General features: G+C 34.6%; 1 protein-coding gene across 2 annotated transcripts in view; it reads left to right on the plus strand.

Moving 5' to 3' along the window:
• The window catches only part of DSP (desmoplakin), a 52,809-nt gene that overhangs the window by 24,465 nt on the left and 8,125 nt on the right, over positions 1–20,219 (plus strand). For both annotated transcript variants that reach the window (XM_072603766.1, XM_072603767.1), the window contains exons 5-22: positions 576–704; positions 1,610–1,660; positions 3,218–3,379; positions 4,458–4,562; positions 4,950–5,045; positions 5,684–5,809; positions 6,366–6,518; positions 7,610–7,764; positions 9,169–9,295; positions 11,480–11,681; positions 12,114–12,334; positions 15,441–15,607; positions 16,278–16,416; positions 16,823–17,016; positions 17,659–17,821; positions 18,151–18,234; positions 18,656–18,763; positions 19,409–19,507. In XM_072603766.1, coding sequence (XP_072459867.1) covers positions 576–704; positions 1,610–1,660; positions 3,218–3,379; positions 4,458–4,562; positions 4,950–5,045; positions 5,684–5,809; positions 6,366–6,518; positions 7,610–7,764; positions 9,169–9,295; positions 11,480–11,681; positions 12,114–12,334; positions 15,441–15,607; positions 16,278–16,416; positions 16,823–17,016; positions 17,659–17,821; positions 18,151–18,234; positions 18,656–18,763; positions 19,409–19,507 — 2,481 coding nt within the window. The remainder of the gene's footprint in view (positions 1–575; positions 705–1,609; positions 1,661–3,217; positions 3,380–4,457; positions 4,563–4,949; positions 5,046–5,683; positions 5,810–6,365; positions 6,519–7,609; positions 7,765–9,168; positions 9,296–11,479; positions 11,682–12,113; positions 12,335–15,440; positions 15,608–16,277; positions 16,417–16,822; positions 17,017–17,658; positions 17,822–18,150; positions 18,235–18,655; positions 18,764–19,408; positions 19,508–20,219) is intronic.

Below are 20,219 nucleotides of genomic sequence, written 5' to 3' on the forward strand. Positions count from 1 at the left end.
TGTATCTGTCATGTGGATAATACACATAATTTGGCCTGCTCTTTTTGCCTGCCACAGTTCCATGTATTACAGGTACATAAATTTATTTCCAGATAGCACCTTAAATTGCATGCTGCGACGAAGAACTTCATATTCTGCTTCTTGGTAGTAACTTTATGTCTCTGTAATATCTATGGTAGTCTAAAAGAATAGATTTTAATAATAATAAAAAAACAACCACAACAAAAGAAATATGTTTTCTTCCTTGGAGACAATTTCATGAATCATCTCTCTGGGCAATTCCTAGAGGTTGAGACCATGTTTGCCTTAGGAAGTCCTAGGGAGCCCCCATAACAGCTGTGGAAAATCCTTGGGATTTCTGGGATATTTGAATATATTAGTTTTAGAAATTATTTTATATTCTAAAGTTTCAAGGACAAAAAAAAAATGTAACTTATTTAAAGTTTTTGTAATTCCCCTTTCTCTGTTACTATAACCTACCCCTCCTTATATTTTGAGACTTCTTGTATAGGGAAGATGTGCCTTTCACTTGAGGAGCTTGAGATGAAGAGACATGTTCTTTTTTTCCTTCCTAGGCGGAGATGGATTTAGTGCAATGGGGCGTCGATTCAGCATCTGTGGAGCAACACATCAATAGCCACAGAGTCATCCACAATGCCATTGGAGACTATCGGTGGCAGCTGGATAAAATTAAGGCTGATCTGGTACTACCTTTTACATGCTCTCTTTTAAAAATATATTTATTGGGAGGGTGGGTAATTTCTCTTTTTTATAAGAAGTCTTGTAAATAATGTTGATTTATGATTATTATCATTCTGACTTGGTGATATATTTGTAAAATCTCATTTCACACATGGGGAAGTGGAATTATTTATTATCACATGGCACAAATAGCACTTAAACTGGAATTTTTTTAAATGTCACAAACACAGTCAGGTTGCCTCTATTGTGTTTGGGCAAATAATTTAGTATTTTATGAGCAGGGAAGTACCTTTGGAAATGAAATACATAGAGTGAGCATGGTGCATTGCTTCTACATCTTTGGCAAATTATTTACTTAGTGGTGACTGTAGCATTTATACTGAACAATCTCTTCTCCCAACTCCTTCCCATTATTCATTGAAAATTAGGAGAGACTAATTGGATAAAAGGGAATTAAAACAAATATATCTATCTGCTTCCATTTGACCATTTAAATCATTACTTTTCCTTGGGCAAGAAACACTAAAGGTTAAGCTTTTTTTATTATTATTATTTTTAATTCTAACCTTCCTGCCTATTATTTAACTCTCTAGATATATGTCTGTCTTCCCTTACGTTTCTGAGATAGATGATGAGAAAATAATCCCATTCGTGTTTTCCACTTCAGAAAAAAATTAATCTCTAAGTGCCTTATTGCATCCAGGATCATGAGAGTGATTTCAAGCAAATTATCTGAGTACAACTAATTTAACTGTGGTTAAAAGAATCTTTCACTCTTAGAACCAACATTATTTTGGGTGGAAAGGGTCTGAAGCCAGATCTGAGAAAGAGGAGATCAGGAATAATGCCAGGACTAGGCTGAATTCACAGGTCACATTGAATAATTATACCTTTTATTTTCTTCAAGCGTGAGAAATCTGCAATATATCAACTGGAGGAAGAATATGAAAACCTTGTGGTAAGCACATGTATTTCTCAAGTACATGTAAATCATGTTTATGTTCAATAAAGGGTATTGCTATCGGGAACATCATAAATGTTTTAAAATTCTATTAGATTAACATTTTGTATTTATTGAAGAATCCACTTCAAAACTTAAGTTTGAGAAAATTGCTCACACACAGTTCTCTTCGTAACTAGGTGCTTGATAAATGGATTATGATGATAGGGATTATTAAAATAGTTGCTAAATACAGATAGGTGAAATAAAGTTAATGAAGTTTTTCAGCTTTTGCATTATATTCCTAGTCCTTTTGTATAGAAAAGGAAAAAATAGCTAGAGATTGTATTTTCCCTGTAGTTTATTTTGCCATCAATACATGGTAATGACATGTTCCATAACAGTGAAGGGAGTGTATACATTTGATTCTCATAGTCTTTCTATAAGACAATAATATCTACTATTCAGCATAGTGTAATGGATAGCATATGTGCCTTGGGGCCATAATAACCTGGGTCCAAGTCTAACCTTCAACCTTTACTTGCTGTGTGATCCACAGACAAGTCATTTAACCTCTCTAGGCTTCAGTTTCCTCATCTATAAAATGGACCTGAATGAAAATCCAACCTCAGATACTTATTAGCAGTGTGACCTTGGACAAGTCACTTAAAGCACCTACCTCCCAGGGTTGTTGTGAGAATCATTGAGATAATATTCGTAAAAAGTGCTTGACACATAGTAGCTACTATATAAAGGTTAGTTATTATTATTAAATTTTTATTATTAAAATTTAGAGCTATGAGGATCCAATGAGATAATCCAATGTTTTGTAAACCTTGAATAATACCATAAAGTCAGCTACTTGTCATTGGTGCTTTCCTGATCACTTCCTCATTGGCAACAGTCTTCACCTTTTTTCATCCCTAGAAAACATTGTGTTTTTTGTGGCACCAGCCTATTCTCTTTAGCAAGGATGGCAGAGATGACCGTAGGTGATTTTATAGCCAGAGTAAGCCATATTCCGAAACCTATTCATCTTTTTTGTTTGAAATATGGTATTTCACTGGGTAGCTGAAGTTCACCAGTAGCTGAATCCAGATGAGTTAAGAAACAACTGAAAAGAAGTGTTTTGTAGCTTTTAAGACTACAGCATCATTCCTTATTAAGTTGAGTATTAGACACTGGAAAGCATTATAGCATAATGGATAAAAAGCTGATTTTGTAGCCAGGAATGCCTGAATTCAATCATGCCATGGATACAAATGGCTATATGACCCTGGTCAGGTCTTAGTACTTAAGGCAACTCTCTTAAGACTAAAAGTTGTAGAAAAGATGACAATCTGAATTGGTAGAAGGAGTTTCTTCTTCTGAGTTTCCTATGCCAATGAAATCACAGATTCAGTCCCTATCCATGGTATGACATTGCCTAGTACATTTTAGTTTAATTTTTTAAATTACTGAGTGAGGCTGCAGTTATTTTTAAATGAGTTTTTGACTGTAAAGAGGGGCATCAGCTGAAAGTCTTACATAATTCTGCATTTGATCACTGAATTGATACGTTTTGAAATCTTGCAGAAAGCATCCTTTGAAAGAATGGATCACCTTCGCCAGCTTCAAAGCATAATCCAGGCCACTTCCCGTGAGATCATGTGGATCAATGACTGTGAGGAAGAGGAGCTACTTTATGATTGGAGTGATAAAAACACAAATATTGCCCAGAAACAGGAGGCTTTCTCGGTAAGTGCACTGCCCCTCTCTGTACGTCCTCTCCCTACCTGCGCCTAAATTTTCTTAGTATTTCAGTCTAGAAACTGCTGAATAGAAGAGTGTGATAATTGATAATGATACTATATGTCTTTCTTCTCTGGTTAATCTGTTTATGTTTCAGTCCAATGGTTATCAAAAGCTATTCACTTGACATGACTTTTTGGTGACGTATGTAGAAAAGGTAGTAGTCAACATCATAGTAGTCAATTTAAGTTCAGTTTAAGAGCTAGCTAGATGGTTCAGGGGATAGAGCCCTGGACTTGGAATCAGGAAGACATGAGTTCAAATCTAGCCTCAGATAACTTAATAGCTGTGTGACCTTGAGTAACTCCTGTAACCCGTTTGCCATAGTTTCTTCATCTGTAAAATGGGGATGGTAATAACCCTTGCCTTCCAATGTTGTTGTGAGGATCAAATGAGATACTTATAAAAAGAAACTAGCATATTGCCTGGAATGTAGTAAGTGCTATCTATATAAATGCTATTTTTTAAAAAGAAAGATCCATTCACTCTTATGATGTCTGTAACTTCTTTACATTTAATTTTTCCCCTCAATTACATGTAAGCAAAAATTTTTAGCATTTATTTTTTTTAAATTTTGAGTTCCAAATTTTCTCTTTCTCCTTTGCCCTTCTTGAGAAGGCAAGCAATTTCATATAGATTATAAATGTGCAAGCACACAAAACATTTCCATATTGGAAAAATAGGTAAAATGTATGTAAAAAATATGTAAAATGTGTAAAAGAAAATGCAGACCAAAAATACAAGAATAATAAAGAAAGTTTAAGAAGTATGCTTCAATCTGCATTCAGGCTCAATCAGTTCTTTCTCTGGAGGTAGATTAAATATTGTTATTATTATTATCATCACCCTCATCATCAAAATTTAGAAAGAGCTGATTCAGAGTTCCTTGATAATTCAGGAGCTATTTAGTTGCTAAGAAAATGCAGTTTGCCTCTACCATTATTTTTTAAAAAATGAGAAAAATGGAATGCTGATGGATGACTTGTTTTAAAGGGTTTGTTTGTTCTTGCTCTGGTCTTTCCAGATACGCATGAGCCAGTTGGAACTTAAGGAAAAAGAACTCAACAAACTTAAGCAAGAAAGTGATCAGCTCGTTCTCAACCAGCATCCTGCTTCAGACAAAATTGAGGTAGACTTTTTATGAGACATTTATATTGTAGTTTCTGGGGCTAATTGATAAGCCCCACAAAGGGAAAAGGTGAATGTGTGGAATTTTCTTACACTAACATAAAAACTCCATTCAAAGCAGTCTGAATTCTAGTTTTATGCCAGTGTATTATGCCTCTTTGTCAAGCCTGGTTTTAAAAACTAAGTTCAACTTGCAGCCAGTTGGACTGTTGGGCAGTTCTTTTTTTGTTTTAGGAGAAGCTCATTTAACCTGGCACTAAAATCATGAACAACTACCTAAGTTTCCAGTCAAATGGAAAAGTGCTGATTTGTTCCTTTGGCCACTATTAGGGAAAAATAGCTTTAATCTGCTTAATGACATTTTAAAGGACTCCTGTTTTCTCTGCAGGCGTACATGGATACTCTGCAGACTCAGTGGAGCTGGATTCTTCAGATCACCAAATGCATTGATGTTCACCTCAAAGAAAATGCTGCCTACTTTCAGGTAAGATTTTACTTCTGCGTTAACAGTTAACTTATTTTAGGGATTTTAAAGAGAAAAGGTGAAAAAGTACACAACACATAAACACATGAATTACTCTTGATTTTGAAAAGTATGTATTTCCAGGTCACCAAATGATTCTTAGGCAAGGAAGGCATTCTGAGACACTAGGAGTAGACAATCTAGACATGAAAAAATTTCTCCCTTTGCTAATATTTTTATTTAGCTATCTATTAATTACTCTGGGGCAGTTAGGTGACACAATATATAGTGTGCTAGACCTGGAGTCAGGAAAACTCATCTTTCTGAGTTCAAATCTGGCCTCAGACACTAGCTGTGTGACCCTGGGCAAGTCACTTGACCCTGTTTGCCTCAGTTTCCTCATCTATAAAATGGGCTGGAGAAGGAAATGGCAAACCACTCCAATAACTTTGCCAAGAAAACCCCAAATGGGGTCATGAGGAGTTGAACTCATGAGGAGACTGAACAGCAAAAAAAATCACTTGCTTTTCTCATGATATAAAATGTGAACATTAGCTTATACAATGACTTACACTCTATTTATTAGAAAGTAATTATTGCATTTTCATTGACATGCTCTTTAAAAAGTATTTAACTGTGCTCATCATTCTCCTTGGTAGTTTTTTGAAGAGGCTCAGTCAACTGAAGCCTACCTGAAAGGCCTACAAGATTCCATCCGGAAGAAGTATACCTGTGATAAGAACATGTCACTGCAACGCTTACTGGAACAGATCAAAGAACTTGAGGTATCATCAATATAAAATCTTTGGCAATGGTAAAAATACAATGCAGTAGGACTTCACTTAGCATGCTACTCATGATTACTGGTCTGTTAGTAATAGGTAAAAGAGCCCATGACAAATAAAATAAGATCCCTAGGTATACATGAGTTCTTGATCTTTCATAGATCAAATTATGTGAATTTCTCTTCATGTTCAATTTTTATCAAGTCATGTGGTTCAGAGTGTTTGGATCCTTTGTAAGTTTCATGCCAGAATGAAAACAAAGAGAACAGTGATTTCTTAGCCTCAAAAATCCTTTGGAAAAGTATACTAAGATGTTTAAGCAATTCTTCCACGCTGTGGTGTTCTTTTTTGCTCCTTTAATTCACAGGTAAGTAGCTTATGTAATGGTTTATCTTGAAAGGTTCTCATTCTTCCCCTAAATGAATTTTGTGGTCTTACACTGAATATAAGTATTTTATAATTTATGATAACTTTATTTTAAAGTATCTGGAATATTTTTCCAGATAATTCTTAGGCTCTCAATTTTTAAAATATGATTTAAAAAATGCAATTACAGAAAGAACGAGAGAAGATCCTTGAATATAAGCGCCAGGTACAAAACTTGGTAAACAAGTCCAAGAAGATTGTTCAGCTGAAACCTCGGAACCCAGACTACAGGAGCAATAAACCCATTATCCTCAGGGCTCTGTGTGATTACAAACAAGACCAGGTATGTCCTGACTGGCTGTTGTTGAGAAGAATTCAGAAGTTCACTTCCCTATAGGCTATTCACAAGTAAGACATCAATATTTAACTGAAGTTTCAAGTAGCGTGACAATGGGTGGTTTTGCTTTTATATCTGAAAGAGTCATTTAGCAAATAAGCTCAACAGTTTTGCCTTTATTGAACTTCTTTAGGGAACATTAGCCTTGAATGTGTATTTTCTTCTATATTACCTTAAAAGAGACGTAATGGAGAGGTAGACTTAAAAAGTTGAGTATTTATTACAAATTTTATGCAGTAATTAAATATATTTGTTTTTCTATAGGCTACTCAGCAAATATAAGAATACCAAATATTGTAAGAATACCAAAAATTTTAATCAATTAAGTTAGATTTTGTGTTTTTTTCATGCAAAATGTGATATCTAATGAAATAATGAAATCTAGTCCTAGTCTATTAAACAGAAATGTCCTGACTACTAAGTATGGTGTCCATGGTGAGGAGCCTAAAAGACTATTGAGATTGAAATACCTCAAAATAAAGCTAGTTGTCATCTCTGCTTAAGGAACTAGGGACCCATTATGTGCTAGCCCTTGGTTAAAAGGTGGTATTTCTAGTGCTCTGACATGAAACTGAATATATTTTGGGTTTTGTCTTTTTAAATTTCAAAGGGAGATGTATATGATATCTTTAATTGATGAAGGAGGCCCACTTTATCCCCCATTCCCCCACATACATACTTAATATAATCTGAAACATTTTATACCCTTACCTTTTAACTCCCCCTTCCCCTCCATGACTTTGACAAGGTGGGACAAAAGTCATGTGTACTTGGGGATTACACAGAGGTGTCAATCATGTGGCCTGAAACATTTCTAAGTACACCCTGATCCAAATTAAATTGCAATTGAAAATATTTAGCAAAATATATAAAAATACAGTAAAACATGGATAATGTTAATTTGCGACCCACAGGGATCTGATTCTACTTGAGTTTGATGCAGCTGGTCTTAGATGACCTTTAAGGTCAATTTCAACTCTATTTTTTTACTGTTCTATGAATAGAGGCAAAAAAATACTTTTGTGCTTTTGTGACAGAAAATAGTGCACAAGGGAGATGAATGTATCTTAAAGGACAACAATGAACGCAGCAAGTGGTATGTGACTGGCCCAGGCGGTGTAGATATGCTGGTCCCTTCTGTTGGTCTTATTATCCCTCCTCCAAATCCATTAGCAGTGGACCTTTCTTACAAGTAAGTTTTCTGTGAGTCTCACTTATCAGTGGTCATCTGTTAGCTGGGAGTTGGGGAGAATGTCTAGAGAATTACTATTTCTCCAAAAGTTCTTCTTTAGTTTAAAAAAAATTAGCAGACAAAGACAACTCTGCTTTTAACTTCAAGATTGTTTTATGTTGAAATTTTGTAATACCTACTATAGTAGAGCTTTGGAAGAGGATTTGAAAAAGGCATTACATTATGAAGAAAAAACCTCAATCTAGCTGTGAGTGAAAAGAGAAGTCAGTGACATTTGTCATTTACTCCATCTACATTAAAAAATTTTTTTCTCTCTTTTGAAAAGTATTTTATTTTTATGTTTCAGAACAGTTCTTGAAGAAATTACCATGAATATTCCCAGTATATTAATAATTTTGCATTTGGTAACAAATACAAGTGAAATATCAGTTTATGAGTCAATCAACAAGTATTTATTAAGCACGTACTATGTGCTGAGTGCTGAGAATACAAATACAGGCACAAAGAAGGATAGTTTCTGCCCTTAAGGAGTTGATATTTTAATGGGGAAAGATATAAAAAGAAGATGAAAATGGAGGGGAGAAAAATGAAGGTACTTAGTGAGGGGACATGGTAGAAAAAAATTCTGGAGTTCAACCTGGAAAGGAATGAGACGTGCCTGATGTGGTTGCCCTCCTTAAATGGTGATTCTGGGAGAAGCCATCAGATCAGAGGAAAAGACCTCAGGAGTGGAGGGCCCTTCCAGTGTTTGAATTCCAATACTGGAGTGAGGATGGTAGAGAAGGAACAGAGTGTAGCCTGGAGAGGAATGAGAGTCCATGTGCAGTATTCACTTTGATCCAATGAGATAATGCATGTACAGCATGATGCCACCTGGAAAGTAAATATATCAATGTCATTATTTGTGTTTTCCATGGTGGCCAATATAATACCTTGTACAAAATAGCTGTTCAACAGATATTTGCAGCATTGAATTAGTGGACTATTCTTGGCAAAATTTTATTCTGCGATTGATTTCTCCCTGCTGTTCAGGATATTTCAAGGTCATCTTTTCCCATTGCCAATTAGGAAAATCTATTGATCAAAATACACACATACAAATACAGATATACAATATATTTCAAAACAAAGTGTTTTTGAATTATCCATGCAGTGGCTCATCTCCATTAGAATGGATAATCTGAGAATTTTAATGGCCATATCCAAGTTGAAAAAGTGAGTTAAATATTATCATATTCCCTAGTGTGCGTAAGATACAGATTTTGAAAAGTAAACTTATATTCTCCCTTTCTGTTATTTTATTTGAATCTTACTGCATGGTCAGTTATATGTTATTCCTTCCTTTTCTCCGTTGCTATAGAAATTTGAAAGTTTAACTTTAAATCTTTTTCCTTTTAATTCTAGGATTGAGCAGTATTATGAAGCCATTTTGGCTCTGTGGAATCAGTTGTATATCAACATGAAGAGTCTGGTGTCTTGGCATTACTGTATGATTGATATTGAGAAAATCAGAGCTATGACTATTGCTAAGGTAAGTATCTTTGAGAGACTGGATGGGATTCTCAAGAGATTACCACTTTAATCAGGCTGGTTGGAGAACTATGGAAACCAGTGCTGACTGGCTTTATTATGAGATGGACCAGGGTAGATGAAGAGATCTAAGCATACTCGTAATGGGAGACAGGTAACCCAATACCTGTGATAATAGAGAGACTTAACATAAAGTAATCAGATGAGCCTGAATTACTAATAGAAAAAGTTTAAAGGCACTCATCACTGTGCTATTTTATGATTAGAAACCATTGTGTTTGGTACCTTAAAATTATCAGATCCCTTTTGAGGACTAAACCTTTGTATTTTAGAGCTGCTAACTGAATGACTAAAAGAAAGAGTTATTGTAGGATTCTTATTTTTAAAAAGCTTTATTAATGTCTTTTATTTTTAGATCACTTATATTTCTTAATAAATCTCTTCCACCTCCCGTATCCAGAGTACCTAAAATGATTGAAGGGGAAAGTGACAAATGTTGGCGGGGATATGGAAAAATTTAGACACTAATTCATTATTGATAGAATTGTGAAGTGATCTAACCATTTTAGAGAGGAATCTGGAATTATTCCCAAAGAGTTATTCAGACACTAATTCATTGTTGGTGAAATTATGAATTGACCCAGCCATTTTAGAGAGCATTCTGGAATTATGCCCAAAGAGTTATTTAACTACCTATATCCTTTGACCCAGCAATATTAGGTTTATTTCTAAAGATAATTAGGAAAAAAGGAAAAGAATCTATATGTTCTAAAGTGTTCAACACTTCCTATAACCAAGAATACAAAAGGAAAAAAAAAGTAGTCCGGCAAATTAACTAGCACATCAGCTAAATCCAACATTATACAGCGAATTCTACACCTATAGTTTACCCTCACACCTGCAAAGAAGGAAGGGAGATATATCATTTGTATCTCTTTTTTGGGGTGAAGGTTTATTATTTTAATTTCACACTTTCAGTTATTTTTCTTTCCACTTACACCGTTGTAGATGTTGTATTCCTTTCTTACAGCATGATAGTATTCTATTATATTCAGGTACCACAACTTATTTAGCCATTCTCCAATTTGTATCCAGTTTTTTTTCTACTACAAAAAGTGCTTGCTAATTTTGGAATCTTTCTTTTTATCATTGACTTCCTTAAGATATAAGCCTAGCAGTAGAATTGCTGGGTCCAAGGATAATTGCATTTTATTCATTTTCTTAATATAATTTCAAATTACTTTCCAGAGTAGTTGGACCAATTCACACTCTACCAACAGTGTATTAGTGTGCCTGTGTCTCCATGACTATTCCAACATAAATTATTTCTGTCTTTTTTTCATTATTGTCAATCTTCTGGATATGAAGTGATTTTCCTTTGCATTTTTTTTATTGATTATGACGAGAAATTGTTGTTAATAGTTGGCACTTCTTTTGAGAATTGTTTTTTATATCCTTTGACTACTTGTCTTATAAAGGAATAGAGTTTGGTCTCATCTAGGTCTTATCTGTTTGTCTTAGTACCCCATACATTTTGGATATTATACAGAGTTGAGGCAATGTCCCCCCTTACCCTCAGTTGGACACTTTCTTATCCTTTATGATTAATTATAGGATTCTTTTAAGAACATCCAAAGCATATTTTAGGGTAGTAGTTGATTCTTAGGATCAGTAGTATCCACAGAATAATCTCTAAATCACCAAGGATCCCTTTCATTTAGATTGAACATACAAGACAGGTAGCCCCTCGGTCACAACTAGAGTGGGGCTATTTTTCAACAGTCTCCTCTTTGACTTGGTGGGGCAGCTAGGTGGTGCAGTGAATAGAGCACCAGTGCAAGAGTCAGGAGGACCTGAGTTCAAATCTCACCTCAGATACCTGGCACTTACTATGTGTATGACCTTGGGCAAGTCACTTAACCCCAATTGCCTCTCCAGTCATCCTGATGAATATCTGGTCACTGGATTCAGATGGCTCTGGAGGAGAAGTGGGGCTGGTGACCTGCACAGCCCTCCCTCACTCAAAACAAAGTCAAGTGTAAGTCATGTCATTATTTCTCTGATGACATGGTCTTCTTCAGCAATGAAGGATGAACACATTTTAAGCCCTTTGACTTGGTTGCATAGTGGAGTTGTCCATGTACTTGACTGCTTGTCTAACAATTTCTTCCTGTTTTGTTTTCAGCTGAAGACAATGCGTCAGGAAGATTACATGAAGACAATATCTGATCTTGAGTTACATTACCAAGAATTCATCAGGAATAGCCAAGGCTCAGAGATGTTTGGAGATGATGACAAACGGAAAATACAGTCTCAGTTTACTGATGCTCAGAAATATTATCAGACCTTGGTTATACAGCTTCCAGGTCACCACCAGCATCAGACAGGTTTGCAGTTTCTCTCTCATAAATTAAATAGACTGTTTACAAATGAAACATTTTGTTTAATTTAGCCATTTTGACTCTTGGAGGTATTTGTAGACTTGAAAACTTCTTTGAAAGGAATTTTTGTCAAAAGTTTTTTTTTTGTTTTGTTTTTTTAATGTAGCAATCTCAAAAACAGGCTCATTTAATTTGCAAAGAATAATGGATTTTTCAGTGAGCAAAAAATAAAATCAATTGCCTCAGTGGCTCATGGATTTTGCTTCATATTTACTTATATGAGGGAAAACAAAGGGTTTTCAGTTCCCTTTTCTGGAAAGGGACAAGGGAGAAGTCCCATGATGAAGATATACTTACTCTATTCAAGTGATTTTATTACTTTTTCCAATCCTATGAAACTTTAAAGTTTTTAATTCCATGATTTTTTTCCCCTTTAAGTCACTACAACTGAAATCACTCATCTTGGCAAAGATCCAAACCAAAATCAAGTCATTGAAATCAACAGAGAAAATGACAAACAAGAAACATGGATATTGATGGAACTTCAGAAGATTCGTCGGCAAATGGAGCACTGTGAGAGCAGAATGACTCTTAAAAATATCCTTCAAGCTGACCAGGGCTCTTCTCACCACATCACAGTGAAAATAAATGAACTAAAGGTATGTGTTTGTTAAATTATATTAAACATTTGTATTAAACTTTCTAGTAAATTCTAGTTGTACTTAAGCTTATTCAAGGACCAGGTCAAGTCTAGGTGATTTCAGTGTGATTTTTAAAAATCATCATTTTTACATCATCTTAGCTTTGTGTAGGAAGTGGTTTGTACTTCTGAGAGGAAAGAAAAATGTTAGAGTAAATAAATCTTTCATAGAAACGTTCCTTTTCTAAAGTTGCCAATTGAAGAAAACAATTGTTATGAGAAACACAGTACGTATAATGAAACAGTGGAGTTTAGTGTTATTCAAAATTTATAGTTATTTTTCTACTATTAATTCATTTTTCTCAACCACTAAGAGATAATCCTATCATTTCTTCCTTTCATTCCTTGCTTCTTAGGCTTACAAGGTGCCAAAGAGGCAAAAGTTCTGTTCTATCCTTTCCAGTCTGTAAATAAATATCTATTAACATATTCTTGTGTTAGGTATTGTTGGAGGAACAAAGATGCGTAAAATGTGTCTTCCCCATAAGTGCTTACATGCGAGGTATAAGACATGTATGAAAACATGATTGTTATAAGACAATATGTAATAAGTGCTGGTGAAGTAGTTGAAAGAGTGAAGACTGAGAGGGTATAGAGAAAGGACAAGTAATTTGGAGCTAGGTTGGTTAGGAAGAGAGCTGTGGAAGAGGGAGGATTTGAGATGGTTCTTAAATGAGAGGTAGGATTTCAATAGAGAGGATGGGGAGGGCATTCTGAAGAGGAAATAATAAAAAGCTTTTTTATTTTCCCATGTTTTCTATCTGACCAGTTTTCCAACTTGAACCCATTATAGAATACTCTGGTCACTCAGGCATATGTGCTCTGACTATACAGATACTAGGAGAGATAGGAATAATGACCAAGCCTTCTTTGCAATTAACATGATTACTCAGCTAGATGGTTTAGTGGATAGAATATTGAACTTGGAGTTGGGAAGAAATGCCTCTGACAGTTTTGAATTACTAGGTGTGTGGCCCTGAACAAGTCATTAAACTCAGCCTCAGTGCCCTCCTCTGTAAAATGGGGATAATAATGGAATCTAACTCACAGGGTTGTTGTATCAAAAGGTATAATAATGTATGTATGCCAAGTGCTTTGCAAGCCTTAAAGTGCTACATAAAGGTCAATAATTATTATTATTATCACTAGCATTATAACTCTTTCTGTGGAGTCACTTAGTCAAGGTGAGGGGCTGCATGTCAGGAGACTAGTCTTATACTACTACCGATTTGCTTTAGGAGAGGTTATAGGCAGACTATACCTTATTTTAAGGTGTATAGTATATGTACTCTTGTATTCGTGAGAGCTGCTCTCTCTTCTTTCACCTTATAAAGCTACACAAAGTTGTCCACTGGGTTGCTGTGCTAGTCTGGATTTGCAGGGCCAATATTTATGTGGGAGAAATGTCATTTTATATATACCTGCCATATTCTATTAATAAATTCAAATTTATTCAAAGGAATAATTTTTCCTTTTCCATGTCCCTCAGTTCTTGGGACGGCCTAATCTATGATAAAATTGCCATGTTTTCCTCTCCAAAAGATGCACACAACTGTCATCTAAATTAGAAGTAGTACTCCTTTTGCCATCTTCTAATAAAGATGACAAATGGCCACTTCTGAGGAATCAGGATGTTTTATTCCTATTTCTGAATTCACTTAATATTAGTATGAGTTTCAAACCCATCTCTCACCATTTTCACATTGCTGCAAATGCTAGTTTTTGCTAACTAAAAAAATGTGCTATTTAGAAAAACCTTCACTATCTGACTGTACTGTAAATGTCAGTTCACCTTTTTAGAGTTCTGTTTTCCATTTCTTGACCAAAATAATACCAGGTATCTTAAGCTTTAGTAGCTTGAAAATGCACTAAGACTTTGGAACATTTTATCAGCTGATAGTCACTTTTCATTTAAGATCTACAAAAGCACTTAATTTTATCTCATTTTTTAGCATATAGTAGATGTTTTAAAATTCTTTTTCTTCTCTAAAGTTTTTAAGGTACCTATTTTGAGTTCTCTATTTTATTTTTTAAAAATTTATTTATTTATAGTTTACAACATTCACTTTCACAAGCTTTTGAGTTTTAAATTTTGTCCCCCTCCCTTCCTGCCCCCCTCCCCAAGATGGCAATGCAATCTGAAATAGATTCTACATATACATTCATATTAAACATATTTTCACATTATTCATATTATAAAGAAGAATTACAACTAATGGAATGAACCATGAGAAAGAAGAAGTAAAACAAAACAAAAAAAAAGAGAGCAAATAGTATGCTTCGATCTGCATTCAGACTCCATGGATAGCATTTTTCCATCATGAGCCTTACAAAAGCACTTTTAGATACATTATCTCATTTGATCTTAATAGCCTTGTGAAGCACTTGCTAGAGGTATTGTCCCCATTTTATGACTGAGGAAACTGAAACTAAGAGTTCAACTGAGTTGCCTGATGTTGGATAACAATTAAGTATGCCCGAGGCAGGATTGAATTCAGGTCTTTGCTGACTCCAATTTCAGTGCGCTTTTGACAGTACTACCATGCATGTACCACAGATCTTTGCTGGGTCCGTATGAGCTGTCAAAGTACCGGCCATTCTCAGAACCATCATGGTAACCGAGGAGCACAGTGATGTTAAATCCATAGTAGCTGAATGTATCTTAGTATTGTGTATAAGTTTATAATATTTCTCCAAATTTTCTTATTCTGATTCTGCAGGGCATACTTCATAAATGAAGGACTTCAGATAGATTAAATGACATCTATATGGTTACAAATCTAGTGACAGAGCTGAGGTTAGAACCAAAATCTTTCAACTCAACTCAAAACTTGGAGTTAGATGGCCTTCCATCGGTATAACCTAAGTTACCTGTAGAATGACACATTTACGTGCTACTTTTTAGAGTTTGCTAGAAGAAAGATGAAAAAACCAACTCTTTTTCTAATATTGAGTGTATAAAATTCAGTGAACTTTTTTTGAAGTAAAGAAGGAACAAAAGCAGATATAGATACCTGAGATGTGTTGACATAAGCATTCCTTCCTCTTTTTTTTTTTTTTGACAGGCTGTACAGAATGATTCACAAGCAATTGCTGAAGTTCTCAACCAGCTCAAAGATATGTTAGCTAACTTCAGAGGTTCAGAAAAATACTGTTATTTGCAGAATGAGATATTTGGACTGTTCCAGAAACTTGAAAACATTAATGGTGTTACAGATGGTTACTTAAATAGGTAAAAGAACATTAAATCTATTAACTTAATAGTCTGAGATGTCTTACTTTTCCAAAGTAATCTTTTCTTGCTTTCTGTGTGTAAGTGTTCTTTTTCTTTAATAGAGGTTTACTTAACATTCCTTAGTATCTTCAGATCACATTTTCAACCTTATTATTTTAAGTTCCTAATGCATCTTAGAAGATGCCCTCTCAGGTCATGCTTTAAGGATTAGGCTTTATAATTCTGCCTATGAATATATTAGGTTGAATCACTATAGAGGAGGGGGAAAAGAACTTAGTGCCTGTGTAGTTTATAAATTGTGTAAAATTTGTTTTTTTAACTACTATATTTCTTATTTATAGTTGGGGAGCAATGGAGTGGAATAGAAAGAGCCTTAAAGTTAGAATTGAAAATAGGTTCGTTATAATTCCCCATTTGCTAGTTGGGTGACCTTGAGCAAGGGATATCTCCAAGCCCTGAGTTCCTCATCTGCAACCAATACTTTTATTACCTGCCTTTCAGAATTAAGGGTTTTTCTGATTATTCAATGAGAATTAATGTAAGTGAAAGTACTTTGTAAACTATAAAGCATTATATAAATCCCAGCTATTAAGGGTAGTATGAAGATTCTGTTCACCATTAAACCACTTTGTTGGCAGCCTGATTTTATCTCTTTTGTTTGTTACAGCTTATGCTCTGTGAGAGGACTCCTTCAGGCTATTCTCCAGACAGAAGACATGCTGAAAGTATATGAATCCCGACTCACTGAAGAGGAAACTGTTTGCCTAGACCTTGACAAAGTGGAGGCTTACCGCTGTGGACTGAAGGTATTTTGTTTCACTTTATGGAAAATGGCAAAAACCAAACACCCAATTTATAAAGCTGTCATAGACATGTATACATAAATTTACATGTGTGTGTATATAACACATATGTGTGTATCTATGTGTCTAGATACACACACAAACACAAAGATGGTTAGAGGTAGCTTCGCTAGGTTTCCATGTTTTTTGCAGATCACTAGATTCATTTGGCCATATTGTCTGTAGGTATTCTTTGCAAATAAAAATTAGAGAACTAAGTTATTTGAAGTATTGAGGTATTGGCATGATTGCAAGATTTTTAGAAAGACAATTTTTAAAAATTGCTCCATTTTGATTTTGTCAAATATTTTGTTCAGTAGTGTGGAGTTGAAAGGAGAGATTCAATATTACCCATATTGTTTTCTTCCAGAAAATAAAAAATGATTTGAATCTGAAGAAGTCATTGTTGGCTACCATGAAGACTGAGCTACAGAAAGCTCTGCAGATCCATTCCCAGACTTCCCAGCAGTATCCACTTTATGATTTGGACCTTGGAAAGTTCAGTGACAAAGTCAACCAATTGTCAGACCGTTGGCAAAGGATAGATAAACAGATAGATTTCAGGTTGGTTGAGCTTCCTGATGAGACCTTTTCCTTTGTTGGGTTGTTACTGAGATATTATTACTCTTAAAGGTATGAGGTTTTGTTTAAGTGATTCTGCTTTGTGGGTGAAATGGGTAGGTAAACACTGAAAATACTTGGTCACTTGTTACTTCCTTTCTGTGGCCAGTTTTTTTCGAAGTGGTTAGAAGGGAGGCTATCCTAAATAAAGATATATCTAGACCATGAAATCTGTGAGGGCTAGGATCATATCCTGCCTAACTTTGTATCTTTCCTGCTGCTTAGCATGCTTCTTGGTATATAATAGTTGGTTAATAATTATTTGTTGAATGGAATGGAATTGACTGTCACACTCTAGCCTTAAATTGCATGGGCCTTATTCTCCCTCATACCTAAATTGATCTGGTGCTTGGGAAGATACAGTCAGTCTCCTGCCACTGAGCTATTATTTAGCATACTCTTGTATTCTCTAAGTTCAGAGTAAGACTGTTGGGATGTAGTAGGGAACTTGTATAGTCTTTCCCAAAAAGCTTGTGTAAATGAAATCTAATACGAATCATCTTACTCAAAAGTTATTGGAATTACAAATTAAGAGGTATTTTAATAAAGAAGTTTTAATAATTTCATTATTTCTCTAATCATCAGATTATGGGATTTAGAAAAACAAATTAAGCAGCTGAAAAATTACCGTGATAATTACCAAGCATTCTGCAAGTGGATCTATGATGCCAAACGTCGCCAGGATTCTTTGGAATCCATGAAGTTTGGAGATTCCAGTACAGTTATGAAATATTTGAATGAACAAAAGGTACAAACCATTTTGATATAATGATTTCAATAGTCATGTGTTTTGGCAGGAATTAGGGCTTAGGCTATTTATTTTCTGCGGTTTGAAATATTAAACCTTTAGTATTTTTAACATAATTAAAAGAATCTTTGGGGCAAAATCAGTTGAAATAATTGCAAAGCAGTGTGATTATCTATTGTGAGAAACATTCCTTCATATTCACATTGTAATTCTGAAAAGACTTGCTAGTAAGAATGAGCCTGAATATCCTTGACTATTAATTAAGAAGGCCAGAGGATAATGACATCTGTTTCAAAATTGCCTTATAAATGTTTGCATTTCTTTTGTAGAATTTGCACAATGAAATATCTGGTAAACGAGACAAATCAGAAGAAGTACAGAAGATTGCAGAACTTTGTTCAAATTCCATTAAGGTATGTTATTCTTTATGACCATATTAATATTTCACTAAGACTGTTATGCTACATTTACCTACATATTTAACATATGTAGGATATATGTTAAAATATATTTAACATATTTTCTTAAGATAGAGAATGTGATTCTTATTCCTTATAGTGGAGAGAAAATGATAAATGCTTATTAATAAATTTGAATACCTGCTCAGTTTCCTCGGGAATAATTCAATTTTATTTTGTACATTTTAGGATGGATATGTACCACTTATGAGAAAGCAATGTCATATCACATATTTACATGCTTAGGACCTCATGCAGCTTCTGTTTTGCATTTATTCCTAGGGATGCAAATTGTTAAGGAAATTTAGACCCATGCTATTTTTCTGAGATCCTTTAGGAATTTCTTTTTCTTAACCTCTTCTTTATTTTTTTTCAGGATTATGAACTTCAGCTTGCATCATATACCTCAGGACTGGAAACTCTGCTCAATATTCCTATAAAGAGAACTATGGTTCAGTCCCCTTCAGGGGTCATCCTGCAAGAGGTCTATAATAATATTTAAAATTTATTACATTAAATTGGGGGTGTATTATAAGTCAAATATGGTGCATTTGTTGCTTTTGACAATCCTAGACTTCTCTAAGAAGAGCCCTTTTTATATAAAGTATTTCAGTTAAGTTTGAATGTATCATTCATAATATTGCAATATGAAAAAATGAATTTAAATTGGGGTGGTCGAAAAGAGTTTTGAGTAATCTATGGAGGGAATTTGTAATCAATGATAACTGCATTGAATCTCTCTTCAAGAAAATCTTAAAGAACATACACCTGAAATAGGTAGTGGAGGGGTTCTTGTGCTGTAAATCACTTTGACAAATCTGGTGATGGCTAGGGACCCCATCTTGGTTTAAATGCATAAAATGAAATACATAGGATTAGAAAAGAAAATAATTATATTAAAATATAGTTCATGGATTCCCGGCTTAGTGGAAGGCACAGGGCTATATTACTTGATCTCTAAAGGTTTCCTTACAGTCTTTTATTTTACTACAATTCTGGACTTTTGCATGTAGAATGTTTACTACTCTAAAAAATAAAATATATTATTATTTCAGAAGGTATACTGATAAATTTTTTTGTAAGGCTCTTTGGAATATGATGTTTTGTTCTTTGTTTTTCCCCTCTTAAGGCTGCAGAAATTCATGCTCGGTACATAGAGCTCCTTACAAGATCTGGAGACTATTATAGATTCCTAAGTGAAATGTTGAAGAGTTTAGATGACCTGAAGGTAATTTGTTTGGGTGACTTCTTTTAACATACATAACAAAACACAGTAGAACTTTGTCATCATTGCCCTGTTGTTATATGGAATTGGATATGATATGAATAAAGTTTTATGTCCTTATCACATGTAACCAGATATGTAAAAAAATTGATAAAATTCATTTTACCTGTTAGGCAGATGGTAATCTTGTACTCTTACACCAGGGTTATGAAGGGCATTCCATTTGTGATTACTAGACAAATCTTGATTATCTTAAAATACTGTTAAGACAGATTTTTAAAAACATTTGACTAAGGATGTTTATTAAGGTCTTTCGTTTAAATTTGTAGTCAGTATGCACAAGATTGATAAAATTTTTCAAAGTGAGAGAGAGTAAAATACATTTTCTTTATTGCTTAGAGTTTCTGTCTGCAGTGGTGAAGGAAGTTTCTCCTCCTCAGGAACTCCATTTCCCAATGAATTCACAGGTCTGCAAGTGGAAAGCTTTGAAAGTTACATGTTGAGTTTGTTACATGCTTTAAGGGAAGAGCAAATACTACCCGAGGGACATGTGCGGTCTCATGAGCAATCCTTGTGTTCTGTTTGGGTCTGTGTTTGGAGATGTTTATTTGTTTGTGAGTTCCATGAGGTCAGAGACTGTCTTTTGCCTCTTTTTGTATCCCCAGGGCCTGGCATGTAGTAAGCACTTAATAAATTGTTTATTGATTGACTACCA

Source organism: Notamacropus eugenii, chromosome 4 (genome assembly GCF_028372415.1).
Source record: "Notamacropus eugenii isolate mMacEug1 chromosome 4, mMacEug1.pri_v2, whole genome shotgun sequence".
Classification (NCBI taxonomy): domain Eukaryota; kingdom Metazoa; phylum Chordata; class Mammalia; order Diprotodontia; family Macropodidae; genus Notamacropus; species Notamacropus eugenii.